General features: G+C 37.7%; 1 protein-coding gene across 2 annotated transcripts in view; it reads left to right on the forward strand.

Annotated features, from left to right (window-relative positions):
- Positions 1 to 12,702, forward strand: part of RSPO2 (R-spondin 2) — a 98,546-nt gene extending 85,844 nt beyond the window's left edge. For both annotated transcript variants that reach the window (XM_072328752.1, XM_072328751.1), the window contains exon 5: positions 10,118 to 12,702. In XM_072328752.1, coding sequence (XP_072184853.1) covers positions 10,118 to 10,227 — 110 coding nt within the window. In that variant the 3' untranslated portion in view covers positions 10,228 to 12,702. The remainder of the gene's footprint in view (positions 1 to 10,117) is intronic.
- Positions 12,703 to 14,233: the final 1,531 nt, after the last annotated feature.

The following is a 14,233-nucleotide window of genomic DNA, read 5'->3' on the forward strand; positions in this document are numbered from 1 at the left end:
ACGTGGAGCAGGAATGGTGTATACACTGAAATTTTCATATGGTTAATTAAACCCATAGACTCACTCTGTACATAGTAAGGTTTTATTGGTATTAGAATAAAGAATTTCTTTTTGGAAAAAAAAAAAAAAGAAAAAAAAGGAAAAAAAAAAAAAAAAAGACTGATAATTACTTCTCTCTGTGCTTCTAATCAACAGTCTTTGATGTACATCTGTTTTTTGCATACATCTGCAACTTCCAGTCAGGAAAAGCCTTTTATGGCAAGTGGCCTTTAAGCTACATGCTGAGTTTATTTCATATATTCCTTTTCTTTTGCTTCTTTAGAAAGCATCCACAGTTTGTTGTTTCTTCCCCCCCCCCCCCCCCAAGTTTATCAGTGAATATATACTTAAAAATATTTTATGGAGGAAAAAAACCCTTTAGTTTTCAGTTTAGTTTTGAATCTCTTACAAATGATGGAGGATATTAGAGTTCTGTCTTTCTTGCAGATGTATATCAGAATAAGAAGAGAACCTAATCTGTCCACTCCGTATGTATTATTAGATACCACAGTATGCTGCTTCTTATCATGTGATGCCAAGGCTGCATCCAGCTGCTGTGGATGTGAGGGGGGAGCACAGCCCCCTGTGGTGCTGAGAGCATCTGTGGCAACAGGCTGTCCTCACAACAGAGCATTCGTTCCCCCAGCAAGTCCTTGTCTGTAATCTCTGGGAAGAAAAAAAGTATTTTGCTTGTGTTATTCTTTAAATCAGGGCTAAATATTTATATATATGTAAATAGGTATACTTAAATATTACGTACTTAAATTCTATTGAAATTTGTACTCATTATTCAGTCTCAGTTTGTGAAACAGCACACAGATAAATTTATTGTCAAGGGCTGACTTCAGTTAAAGCTGTTTCCAGAGTGAAGCTATGTCCAGTTTTACACGTTTGCTCTATATTTGAATGCAGCACTGACTTTTTGTAGGTGTTCCTGGCCATACAGCTGTACTGGGGAGGAAACAGAAGCACTCTTGGGCAGGCCTGAAGCATGTAGGGAGATGATGTGAGCAGTCTAGCAGGTCCTGTTTTGTACCTGTGTGGATTAGCAGTTCCTAGTGAAGTCTGCATAAAAAGCTGTGAATTGTTGTTGCCAGGAGGTGGCACTGAGGTACAGCTGGGGCAAAAGTGTACTCTGCTGCTTCAGCTGTAGGTAGGAAAAGGGTTTTCCACACAGCCTCAGCAATGCTGATTTCATTCTGTAAATACAGCCTATTCAGGCTTCTTGTGGCTCTATCTAGACTTAAGTTCTTAAGAGAGCTCGGTATCTAAAGGGGGGCTATATGAAAGAAGGGGACAGGCTCTAGCAGGGGCTGTTGTGATAGGACAAGGGGAAATGATTTCAAACTAAAAGAGGAAAGACTTAGATTAGATATAAGAAAAATTTATTTTTTTTTTTTTTACAATAAATCCCTGTTCATTGCAGGGCAGTTGGTCTCAATGGCCTTTAAGGGTCCCAATTCAAGGGATTCCATGATAATCTTTTATGGAGAAAAAGAATTTCAGGATCTGTGGCACTTCACTGAAAAGTCATGTTATTGTCAATTATTTGCAGCTTCTGAGCTAAGATTCATTAGAGGCTCTAAGATGCTTACAGTTAAGTCCAGCCCAATGGACTGTTCTGTTTTTATCATAACATCAGCAGATAACTTTATGAAAACAGAATTCATTTCAAGGTAAAATTTTTCCATGTGAGGACTCAGCCTGTGGAAAGTTTCTGTAAAATCAATTGATCTCCTTTTGGCTTAATATTTGCATTTGTAGAAATGAAGCTAACAAAAGCATCACAAGAGTCGCAGGTGGAAATAACCTCTGTACTTGGAATGATTTTGTTCAAACTTGGGATGTTCATAGATCTACATAGTTTTCTTATCTTTACCACAATAAAATTAAACTAAGTGCTGGCAGAATGACAAGGAGGAAGAGGGGTGATGGCCTTAATATGCTTCTGTAAGCACTATTTATTTCAGTCAGTTGTATAAAAATTTTTAATAAAGAAGAAATGAGAGTGTAAAGGTAAGCAATGCTCTAGGAAAAATCCTTTCTTTGCTCTGTAATTGACGAAATACAATGTCATACAAGTCGATCGAACAAGTACAGACCTAGGAATGCATATCTACAGGAACTGCACATTAAAGCTGTTTCCTAACAGGAGTCCACTGCAGTGTTATGGGAACATTTCAAATATTAAATTTAAGTTAGGAATTGAGTGTGAATTTCTAGCGATGGATGAATAGCTGCTGGAACCATTACCAGGAGTGGTGGATCCTCTGTCTCCTCCAGATCTAGACTGGAGGCATTCCCTGATTTGATGATATTTCCTACTGTCCTCAGCCAGCTCGTGTTCGAGCCTCAATTGCCAGTTGGTCAAAAAAAAAAAAAAAAAGTCTTCTAATGGTATTTTCAGCAAGGCAAGGACAGTTCAAAGGTGTTGCTGCTGTTGCTGTTTCTGTTGTGGTTGGTAGTGGGGGTGCAAAGTTTATCCTTTGGCAAGAATTATGCAAACACTTGAACCATTCGCTGATCAAACATTCAAAAAAAATCCAGGAGGAGAGTTGAGGAAAACTGGATGAGTAGTTTTAAATCCACACTGAATGTTTCTAGAAATTTAATGGCCAGATTTTGAGGTGGCTTCTGCAGGCACTGTATGCCAAAAACACTGACATGCCGGGGTACCGCAAAGCCATGGGCTTGTGATGCTTGAAAGCAAAAATAGGCATTGTGGTGCTTCTTCACAAAACAGAACAAATGAGAGTGCAAATATCCAATGGCCCTACAAGTTCTTACTTTTGTGTTCTGGGCCTAGTCTGTCAGGCAACCGGAGAAGTCACTGTATATTGAATCTCAATATATAAACCAAAGATGTGGTACCATTTACATATTCTCTTTTGGTAGCTATGTGAACTCACAATGTACCTTTTTGAACACCAGTTCTGGGGTGGGGAGGGAAATGAGCTTTCCCTGAAGTTCTGAAACTCACCGTTCAGTCCAGCTTTTTCCACTGCTTTCTCCATGGTGTGTTTGCAGCAAAAAATAATGGTGTCAACATTCAGGAAAAGCTGTGCTGCCCTGTTTTGTCCCTAATATTCCATGGCCCTTTTAACACAGTCATTCTGTTTCTGAAATTGTGAGGATAGTTTGAGAATGCTGGTCATAAACAAAAGTTCTAGCAAGATGAAATGCCATATTCCATGTTATACCTGTCTATTTTTGATCAATGTCTGAACTGTATTTTACTGTCTGTAAAAAACTTATCTGTGACTATTGAGAAACAAGATTTAAGTAATAAAGGGCCCTTTTTCCGAGCTTCAGGTAGTGAAGAACCCCTGAGCATCTGTATGATACAGAAATAACTGGTTACAAAATCAACTGACCTGGCATGCTTATGAGACTTAGTGGGGTTGCCGATGTGTAATAAGTCCAGGAGCCCTCATAGGCTGTTGTGAGAAAGTGCCAATGTTTAGGCTGGCAATAGAGATACCCTAATACATTTAGGGATGAAGCTGTGTATCTCAGTACATCTCTTAAATCCAGACTGGCCATGACTGATATTAGTGACTCGGTCTGTAGCAATTAATTAAATGTTCAGGGGGTTGCTGTGTCACCAAAGTCAACAGGCCAAGGTTGGCCCACATCTGCATTACTCTGCTCAGAGCTCCCACACTAGGAACATAACTATACATGAGCAGCCCCTGGCCTATGCTGTCACTTATGCCCCTCCTTGGGAGTGGCAGAGGAAAGTGGCAACAGAGACAATTATTCCTTAACTGTTACTGTTGCCTATATAGATAGAGTAGATCTACATGTGTATGCATGTTCTTAATATTGTATAAATATTTTTTATTATTTTGAAATTTGCTTCATATTGAACTGCCAAGGGAAGAAAAGAAAACAAAACCACAAACCCTCCAAAGGAAACATTTTGCTTGGCTCTGCTTGCAAAGCATCTGATCTGACATATAACTGACTGAGAGAATACAAGTGAGTCACCTCTGTGCCACCAATGTCCACATCATTTGGATTCAGAGATAAATCCACATTAGGTAAACATTTAGAGTTCACTGGAGACCCACCTGTTTTTGCATGACTGTGAAAGGATGACCTGATTCAGCATTAAATCATCTGTACTACTCAGTTCCGGCAGTTGTCTATGATTTCCATGTCACCTTGTGTTTTCAAGCTTTACTCTTCCCACTCTGTGCTTCTTTTCTCTTTCCTCCTGAGTCTGTAAGTGTGAAATCCTGAGTTTTGTATTGTTTAATTAATAGAATCAGCTGTTGTTTCTCTAGACAGAGTAAATGGTACTTCTGTAAAGAAAAATGAACATTCTTTGAAATGATGGAAGCCTGTTTTCAGTTAATGTCACTGCCACCTACCGTGCATGTTGTAAAACTGCACTTGGAGAATGGACTGCTTGTCAGCAAAGCCAGAGTAACCTTCTCAGTCAGTTTGCCCTACAGTTGAAGAAAAATTCACTAGACTCTTAATAGGTTGTGATGTGTAAATTCTGTTCTTTGTGAGGCCTAGTTTGTGCAACATTATTCAACTCTTGTAAACGAATAAAGAGCATCATATAATTAATGACTGAGTTGTCCACTGTTATCATAATTCAGTGCTTTGCAAATATTAATCCACCTTTATAATATGCTCAGGGATATGATTTAGCAGAGGGTTTTTAGAGTTAGGGTACTATGGTTAGGCTGCTGATGGACTTGATGATCTTCAAGGTCTTTTCCAACCTGGGGAATTCTATGATTCTATGATCTGATATTTTGGAATTAGAAATGATGGTGTGGACAGCTGAAAATGTTTTTTTCAAAACAGCCTTTCTATTGCTTTCTGAGGCAAATATGTGTGTGTAAACTTCAAATGAGAGCAGATATTCACCCAAGAATAACAGGCACTGGCTGCTGACCCTTGGCCCTTTCTGTCCCATGTCCTTAACCCATCTCCTTTTTTTCTAGTGTCCATTCAAATCTGTGTCATTCACTGCCTACCCCAAATGGCTGTTTTATGTTGGCTGATTCCCCCAAATTATGTTGTTTCTGAAGCACACACTGAGCATAGATAAATTGAGCCTAAATTTGATGACATTAAAAATAACTGCAAACTAAATTTTTATCTGTCGTGAACTCCATAGCAGGTGATGTTGGTAGTGATGCCAATGATTTGAGGTCTGCTATACTATTAAACCTCACTGTTTTATCTTCCAGTGTGGTCCATGTTTCACAGTTGGTTGGTAAACTGCATGGTTTAGCCATGCTTTAAGCTTGATTTAGTAGCAATGGGGATTTTTTTTTCCTTTCACTGCATATATATGCTTATAAAATTTCTTAACAATTCATGTATTTCTCTGGCAGTTTCTGTATCCACTATTTTTCATCCAATTGAAAGGATCAGGAGATAAATTGCCTTTGGAGGATCATTTATGGATGGAATCTTTCGATTATTTGAGTGGGTTTGTTTGTTGTTTTTTGTTTGTTTATTTGTTTGTTTTTGCAGTCACTGCTTCTGTGTAGTTTGATCTTTACTGTAAATGAAGAGGAAATGATTAGGCATCCATGGATATTTACACAACAGCAGCTTTCCTTCTGTCATGTGAGACAGGGCATCTTGCATCTTGCATCTTCTTGTTTCTCTTGATGTGATTTGGCTAGTACTAATCATCCATCCTTCTGCTGTTGCCATTAGTTCATGCAGTGTCTACACTCCTGCAGCGATCCCAATTGGGTCTCAGAAATTCCCTTGCTTACCCTGCAGAGGAGATGCTGCCACATACAGGATCTGAAGTAGAACTACATCTGTAGGAGAATGATTTACAAGTATACAACATAAAGGGACAAATGGAATGGAAGAAAAGATAAAATAATGTATTTATTGAAGTTAATTTTTATCCCAGGACATCATTGTGCTTTTACATCTAGCAGTGGAAATTATGCACATGAAAATACTGGAAAGGGAAAAAGGCATACACTGTTCAATGCTGTTATTCAGTAGTCATCAGTAGAAGAGAAAAATATTTTAAATAAAGAAAGGAGTATTAAGCAATTTGATCTCTGTAAAATAATTTCTTTTTTAATACGAAAACACTGAAAAGTTGTGAGGGAATTACAGTGTGAAGTAAATATGCAGATAGCTGCTTCTTTTTCTTTTCTTAAATGTTTTAAATTTAAATCCTTACTGCCCTCCTGTGGATGTAAACTGTTTTCTCCATCTGCTAAAACTGAAAATGGATGGGTCTCACTAGAAGAGCTGTACTTACAACAGTATTTCTACTGCAAATGAAGGATAGATTGGCCACTGAACTAAGCTGGGATCTTGAGAAGTGTGGCTGGGGTCCTCTGTTGTCAGGCATGCCCTGAGTGTGAAGAATCTGCCCTCAAGATTCTGTAAGTGGAAAGCTGCCTTTGCACCTGACAGGAGTTGATGAAGGCTCCCTCTGAACCAAATGATGTGAGTCCATCCAGAAGGAATGTGCAGTGTTTCCAAATTCCTTTAAAACTGCCTGAGAAAAACCAGGGAACTGAGTCTCTAATTAATAGAGCAGCATGCAGCTGCTGTGGGAGCAATGGTGATAATGTGATAAACAGCAACAACAACAAAACAGAAGAATCACCCACATAGTAGCAGTTATTTATAGCTCTTTGTTGTATGGACAATATCTGTGTATGTTAGCATAAATAATTTTTTTGAGGAATAGATGTTGGAATTGCAATACTACCTGTGTGTTTATGTACCTTTGTCTATATGTCATTATACTGCTAGAAACTGTAGCATGTTATTAGCTAACAATTAGCTGACCATCCTCCTACCATAAGCATGTAGTCCAAACAGAAGTTTCATGAATAACACTATAAAGAGACCAATGACTGCAATAATGTACTTAGTATAAAATGATGACTTATTTATTGGTAATTAATAAAGCAAATAGCAAAACTGAATTGCATAATATTGCAGTAAAGGTTGGCTTAGCTTTGCCAGTCTTTCTTCTGTGTAGAAACTGTGAGATACAGAGTGAAAGGTAAGCTTATAATATAATAATATACTATTTATTTGCTAAATAATTGAATACCAAATCTAGGTGTGTTTTGGCTCTTTCCTATGCCCTGTACATATTTCAGTGACCACACCAACTGTACAGAGTGTTAAACACATTTCTACCAACTATGTTCCAAGCTGTCTCAGATAGTGGAAGTTGAGGAGCCCTTTTATAGGTGTGAGGGCTACTCTGACATTTTCTTATGTTGGCTCACAACATCAGTGGTGGATGTTGGTGGTACAGCGGTAGAGGTTGAACCTTCCTGCCAGTATCCCGTTAGATATTGTTGCCGTGTGACAGATGGCACACTGACAAAATGGCATCTGACACAGAAGTGCGGATGAAACAAAGGTGTGTGTCACTGAATTTCTTCATGCAGAAGAAAACTGGACTCATTGACATTTGTTGGTGCATACTGAACAGACTGGTGATGCAGATTGTTCTGAATGCAGCATGCAGGCTCTTGTTCACTGCTGACAAGAATGCAGAGGTAATGGTGGTGACTATGTTGAAAAATGATGCTTCATAGCTGAGAATTTGCTCTATCAAATAGCGTTATTGACCTCTTTGTTTTGGTTTCTATAGAAATAAATAGGAGACATTACTTTTGGAGCGACCTACATAGTTTGAGCTAAAAATATGCTCTTCAAGCTGGAAAAGGAAGTTAACTAACTAGTTAGCATGCAAGGGAAAAAACAGTTGAGGAATACAGTAATTTGAACAGCCTGCATTCAGATATCCCGCTCTTCAACTGAATTACTTGTATTTCTTCCATTGCTGTTAACACTAAGGACTTTCAAGGATACATTGTCTGCAATAATAAAATGAAGATTGTAGATCAGACCTGATGTGGAGGCCTATAAATTGGAGAGAAGAAATGAGGCCTGTGGCTATCTGCCAGCTGACAGGTGGGTGAGGTATCACTGCAGACAACCCAATGTCACCAGAAGAGCATTGCTGGCTGCAACCCCAGGCACTTCACTCAGCGATCTGCTCCCCATGGCTGTTGCTGATAAGGATCAGGCTGTGAGGATCAGGAATGCTCTGTCAGATACTGTTACACTGCGTCTGCAGGGGGATGCTGTAACTGGCTATTGATGGAGGAGAGCCAGGAAAAAAATGCTGGGCTGAAGAAGGGGTTGCGTCAGAGTCTGCTGTGAAGACCCAGTGCTTCCCAGCACATGCAGAGGGGGACTGTTGAGTTTTCCCTTTCTAGCAGGCCTGGGCAGGCCTGGGCCATGTAGGTTTCAGCAGTTTGTAGAGGCTTTGCTGATTGGTACAATGAAACTTCTCAATGAAGATCACTAAGCAAGCTGGATAGGGAAACTCCAGTAAAGCTCTAATTGATTCTGGCAGCCCTCTGACTAGCAGCACTGTCACTTGTTTCAGATCATCTGCTACTTTCTTATTAAATATTTCCAAGATTCAGGTTAAAAATAATTAGAATGTATTTAAAGTTCAAGTAGGAATGCAGTGTTCAACAATGTATTTTGATGCTCTACAATATACCAACTAGTAGAATCACATAATGAAAATTTGGTATGGAAATGTGTATAATGGAAACCATCTTGTTGTAATGCCGCTCTGTGTCAAGTGTTCCTTCTCCCTGACCTCATTAGGTGCACCTAGTCATTAGATACAGTGTTACTAAAGAGTTTTAACTTAAAAGCGGCTTTGATTAATGATTGGTTGGACTGAAGTTTAACTGTGTAGGATTAACTAGATTTAAAAATGGCAAAATGCCATAGTAGCATTAATGCCAGACGTTAACAAGAAGCAGAAGTAAACTCCAAGGACCCTTATGATTTTCATATGGGCTAAACTCATGTTCTCATTAACTTAATGTCCTGTCCTGTTTTGAAAGATGATGTCCGAATAATTCTTAGAGAATAGTAGCTTAGGCAGCACATTACAAATATGTAATCCTTATATGTTTAATGAATCATACATTTTGATAATTTTAATATTAGGCCCATTCAGCCATGTGCTGTCATTGTAGTTGGAAAGTACATTTTCACATTTTCGTGTTTTCTGCCATTTGAATCTTGTTTTCACATCTTCTTATTTAAGTTTTCCTGAAGGTTTAGAGTTAGCATCTCTACAGCCTAATATCCTTATTTTTTTCTCCACTGATCAAATATTTCCTTATATCATACTGCTGAGAAAATGCAACCAGTTTCACTTAAAGAACTATCCTACTCGTCTGTAGGATTTAAATATAATATAACAAAATAAAAATCAATGTAATGCTGAATTGAGACCATTCTGTCCTGCATTTTTTCCAGTCCATAGGATCTTTACTGAGTTAATCAAAATTCACTGATTTATTATTGGAGCTGAACAAGAAAAAAACTTTCTCATTTCAGGAATCTGAGAATTCTTTTTGCTGCATTGATCCTGATTTCTTCATTTGGGTTATTTTTCATTGAGCTTCTGAAATGCGTAATGAAACTTGTGTTTCAGCGTAGTAACGCATTGTGAGAATTAGGTGCTGTGTGTTAATAATTAATAATAGCAGTTCTTTACAGAGGCAGCACTCTTTCTGCCAAAGCATCCAGCCAAATACTTGGGTTGCAATGCCTAATTTCTCATTGAAATACAGGATATATTAGACTTGACTTAAAAAGGATTACTCACTCAAGCAAATTTATGCAAGTGTATAAGGCATGTATCCAGCTTGTAGTGAGTTAGAAGTCTACCTACTTGTTTGGCTCTGGGCCCTAGGCACTTGCATAACGTTGCTTGCATGAATTATCCCATTAAACCAAGACTCGCATAAACACTGTTACTCATACCAACAAAACTGTGTGTGTGGACAAGTGCTGACAGTCCAGGATCTTGCTTCCTCTTGTACCATATCAAAAGGTTCTGTTTCCACTAATGATCAGAGTGTATTAACTAAACTTTATATTTGCAGTCCCCATTGGTAATTCCTGTGCCACTGAGGTTTTTGGCTGCGTTGTAATACTGCCTTTGTATTTTTTGCTTCATTGACTCAGTGATATTTTTTCTCTTTTTGGTTTTCTTTTTTCTTTTTAGGAAGAAGGGCAACGAAAACAAAGGAGAAGAAAAAGAAGAAAAAGAATTTGATGGAGAGGGCTCAGAAGCAGCACAGCATCTTTTTAGCTACAGATAAAACAAGCCAGTAAAGACTTGATTTATTTTTTTTAATATATTTTTGCAAAGTGCACAAAAGCTGCTATATGCTCCTGCCCATGGATGCACTACAATTCAGCTGCTTTAACAGTATTGGTGGCAAATAACTTGTGAAAAGAAGCCCACAAGCTTGTTTGTTTTTATTTATATATTTTTTATTTTATTTTTTTCCTCTTATTTTTGACCTGAAGACTTCAAGGTCAGGAGCACACTGAGTTGAATCAGTGGAAGTGGTGCTGAAGTGTGTCAAAGATTTTGGACTGGGTGTTTGGTCAACGTGTTGACACTGAATGGAAGCAGGAAAGAAATCTACGTATCACCATTAGGCGGACTTGTGCATATTTAAATAAAAATAAAGGAAGTCTTGGAGGTGTAGGTACTATTGCATTTATGGCCTTTGTCTCCTATATTTGTACATTTCAAGAGTAAATGGATATGACTCATACTTAGCATTAACGTCCATTGTTCTCAACTCCTACTGCATTGAAACTGTTGTATGAGTATAATGAAACTGCTTTATGACAATATGCCACAAGAATCACTGCTTAGAGTTACAGATGTGCAACAGACTTTATGTGTACATATTACTCTGTCTACGTATAAATGAACATATATACTGTACATCTATGCATTTTTATGTATAATACTTTACACATGTTTAAAGTTATGTCCTGTTGGTTCTAGTAATATACTTTAAGGTAATCCAGTAAATGTTTACTTTTGACTATGTTTTAAGGATCATTTCATATTTCTCAATAGTTACAAACTGGATCTTTATCCTTTTTTGTAAAGCACATTCAGATGCTAGACTACCTTGTACTGACCCTCACAATGGAGTGTCAGCTCTGAAGTATACTTGCCAGACTGGTATAATGCAATTCTTTTCTGCTCTTCTTTACTCCTATCTCAGCCCTAGTGTATATTATCTCAGAAAAAGTAGGGTAACTTTTAAAGATGAGGCATGATGATAGATGTTTTGAGTGTCAGGAAAGAAATTTTACAGAAAGTTCTTGGTATCTAAGATTGTATATGTAGTTTTTCAAATGTAATGCACAATGTTTTATTTCTGTTAGTCCTGATCCAGTCAGATACAGTAAGGTGAGCATCAGTCAGTTTTCCAGTATTGCCAGTTACTTGTCAAAAGTTTAGCAAATGCATCTGGGCTGGGGAAGGTGTCTTTTTAAGTAGCTAAAATAGCTAAGGATGTGTAATTTGGTATTCTTGCATTATCAGGCTTTAATTTCAGGAGAGTTTTGAATATCTTCTTGGAAAAGCCCACAGCTAAAATACCTGCCACTTATGCTGTCACTTACAGAATTCACAGTTCTAGGACTAAAACTTGCATCACTACCTGCTCAAACAAGGGTGTTTTGTTAAAATTTATTTATACTTAAATTTTGACAGGTCTGGCTAAGACGATAATTCTAACAAATGGATTTTCCCTAAATCTAGGATTCTGAACATTTCCAACCTGTGCCATACTCACTTCTGAGCTAGGATAATACTAGCTCCACTGCTACAGGCTCCACCAAAAGCCCTCTCTCCATATTGTCCACTGCGGCAGTTAGCTAACTGCTTGAGGAATCCAAATGGGTAATTGGCTTTATTAACACAAAAATGATTATCTGGAGCTCACTTTCCAAGCGTAGACATTTAGCTTAGTTAGTATTTGAATGGTTTTCCTCATCTCTTTTGCCTTCCTGAAATAGTTTGTAAGTGGGTTGTCTGCAATTACTTGAAGAGAACTGGGAGAGGAAGAAGGCTGCTTGTTCTCTCACTGTGATACTAGTCAATAAAGCTTCTGTATGACCTGGTTTAATACTTGTGTTAATAGGCACATAGAGTCCTGATGCTCTTCAACCAAGGAAAAGGCAAAACAGACCCAAGAGTCCTAAGGATATATTTTTAGAAAAATCCCCCAAATCCTAGTTTTAGTTTTATGGGTTATATGCTTCATAAGTAAACTAGGAAGTAAAGCATCTATACAAATGTACAAATATATTCATAATTAGCTAGGAGAAGTGTTGCTAAAAAAAAAACAACCCACAAAAAAGAAGTGCAGTATTTAGACGCATAAGAATATTCCATGAAACTGCTTGTGGACTTCCACTTAACCATGAGGTTTCCACCTTTCATTTAGAATATGACTGTATTTACCTAGAACATAACAATGATAAGGACAGTAAGAATTTTGTGACCTGGACTGCTATTTCAGACTTTAAAAGCTCACTTTAAAATAATAAGGAAAAAAAAAAGGGGGGGGGGGGGGGGGGGGGAGGGCTGGGGGAGAGGGGGGGAAGGGGGGGGCAATATAAGCTGTAGCTGCCTGTTTGCTTACCTGTTATCAAATCTGGCTGTAAGTGCAGTGAATACCCTCGTACCATCCTTCTAGTCGCAGTTACAGATGTTGTATTAGGCATGTCATAGAAAGAATGCTACAGAATGCAATAAAATGTTGTCACAAGCTTCTGACTAAAATATCTTTGGTCCTTTTTAATTCATTGAGCGTATCCCTTTAGAACAGCATGCGCACAGATGAATTGGAGAAGGTGTGTGGATCCAGGTTTTCTCTCACTGTACACGAAATTTTGAGGATTGTCCATACAGTTATCATTTTGTTGATACTTACAACATGTTTGAAAAGGACTGTGCAGACACTGTGCATTAGATACACAATGATGTGTACCTACTTCCTACTTCCTACTCATCTTCATATTGAGATTTTCTTGAGAATACAGACACAAGAAACTCATCCCTAAGAAAAAAGTGCCCTCATATGTAGTTTCTTTTTTGTCCTAAATAACTGTTTCAATTCCCTTTTGCACAGTAGGTCCTATCAAAATGTTCATAACATTCTGCGTTTCATGAGGTCATACTTCTCCAGAAGTTGGAAAGGACCTCAAGAGACCACCTAGTCCCAATCCCCACTTGTAACAGGATTAAGGTATGTCTAATGTGGAGGATTTAATAGCCTCTCTAGTTCCCATTGCAGTATTTGACCACCTTCGCAGGGATTTTTTTTTTTTTTTTCCTTTTGTCCAATAAGAATTTTGTCATTGCAATTTTTGTCTGTTCCCACTTGACTTTCTACTGAGAAGCATTTGTTTAAGTCTCTTCTATAAGCCCTGTTCAGGTGCAACTAGATTTCCCTTCAGCTCTTTTTTTTCAGGTTAAATACTCACAGATAACAACTTTTTCTTTTACAAAGCTGTCAGTACCTTTTGAATCAAGACATTTATTTAAAATACTGGCAGGAATTGTAGCAGTGGAGCATCTGTCTTCACACTGGTTTTATGCCCGAAGTTTAACAGTCGACTACTGGAAATTTGCTTAAAACTCAGAAAGATTCAAGTTAGTAAGATTAAGAACTTTCATTATATATCCATTGGTTTAAAAAAAAACATTGCATTACAATTATGCATAATAAGTCCTTTTTCCTAAGCATATAATCTCTTAGATTGTATTCACCTTTCTCAGAAGAGACAATTGTATAGCCCATCTCTCCTTTCAGGACCACTGTATCCTTAGTATGGCCAGCCTTCTCCTGGCCTCCTAGTATGTTTCTGCTTAAATAAAACAACAAAAAATCTACAGAAAAACAGGTGCAAGGTTAAAGTAATTGTTTTGTGGCTGACTGGTTTTTAATACATCTCAGCTGTTCTTGCTAGTGAGAGATTATTGCTACATTTCTCTTTTCTTATTACTGGGGAAAGAAAAGAAAAATTGTGCTCCACATTATGGTAATACAAACCTTCCATGCTACAAATGCTGGTAATGGAAAATTGCTCTCTGACACTGAGTGCTTAACACAAAGATGTCTACAAAAATTAAAAAATAAATAGATAAATAAAGATAAATGCGAAATTGAAAGTTTATAAATTGAGAAGACTTTTGAAAAAAAAAATAAAAATCAGCTTTTCTTTCTTTGCTTTAACTTTTCTATATTACTGAAATAAATAGAATATAGAATAAAATTGACCAGGTATGACTTTTTAAAAT

This window comes from Excalfactoria chinensis, chromosome 2, assembly GCF_039878825.1.
Source record: "Excalfactoria chinensis isolate bCotChi1 chromosome 2, bCotChi1.hap2, whole genome shotgun sequence".
Classification (NCBI taxonomy): domain Eukaryota; kingdom Metazoa; phylum Chordata; class Aves; order Galliformes; family Phasianidae; genus Excalfactoria; species Excalfactoria chinensis.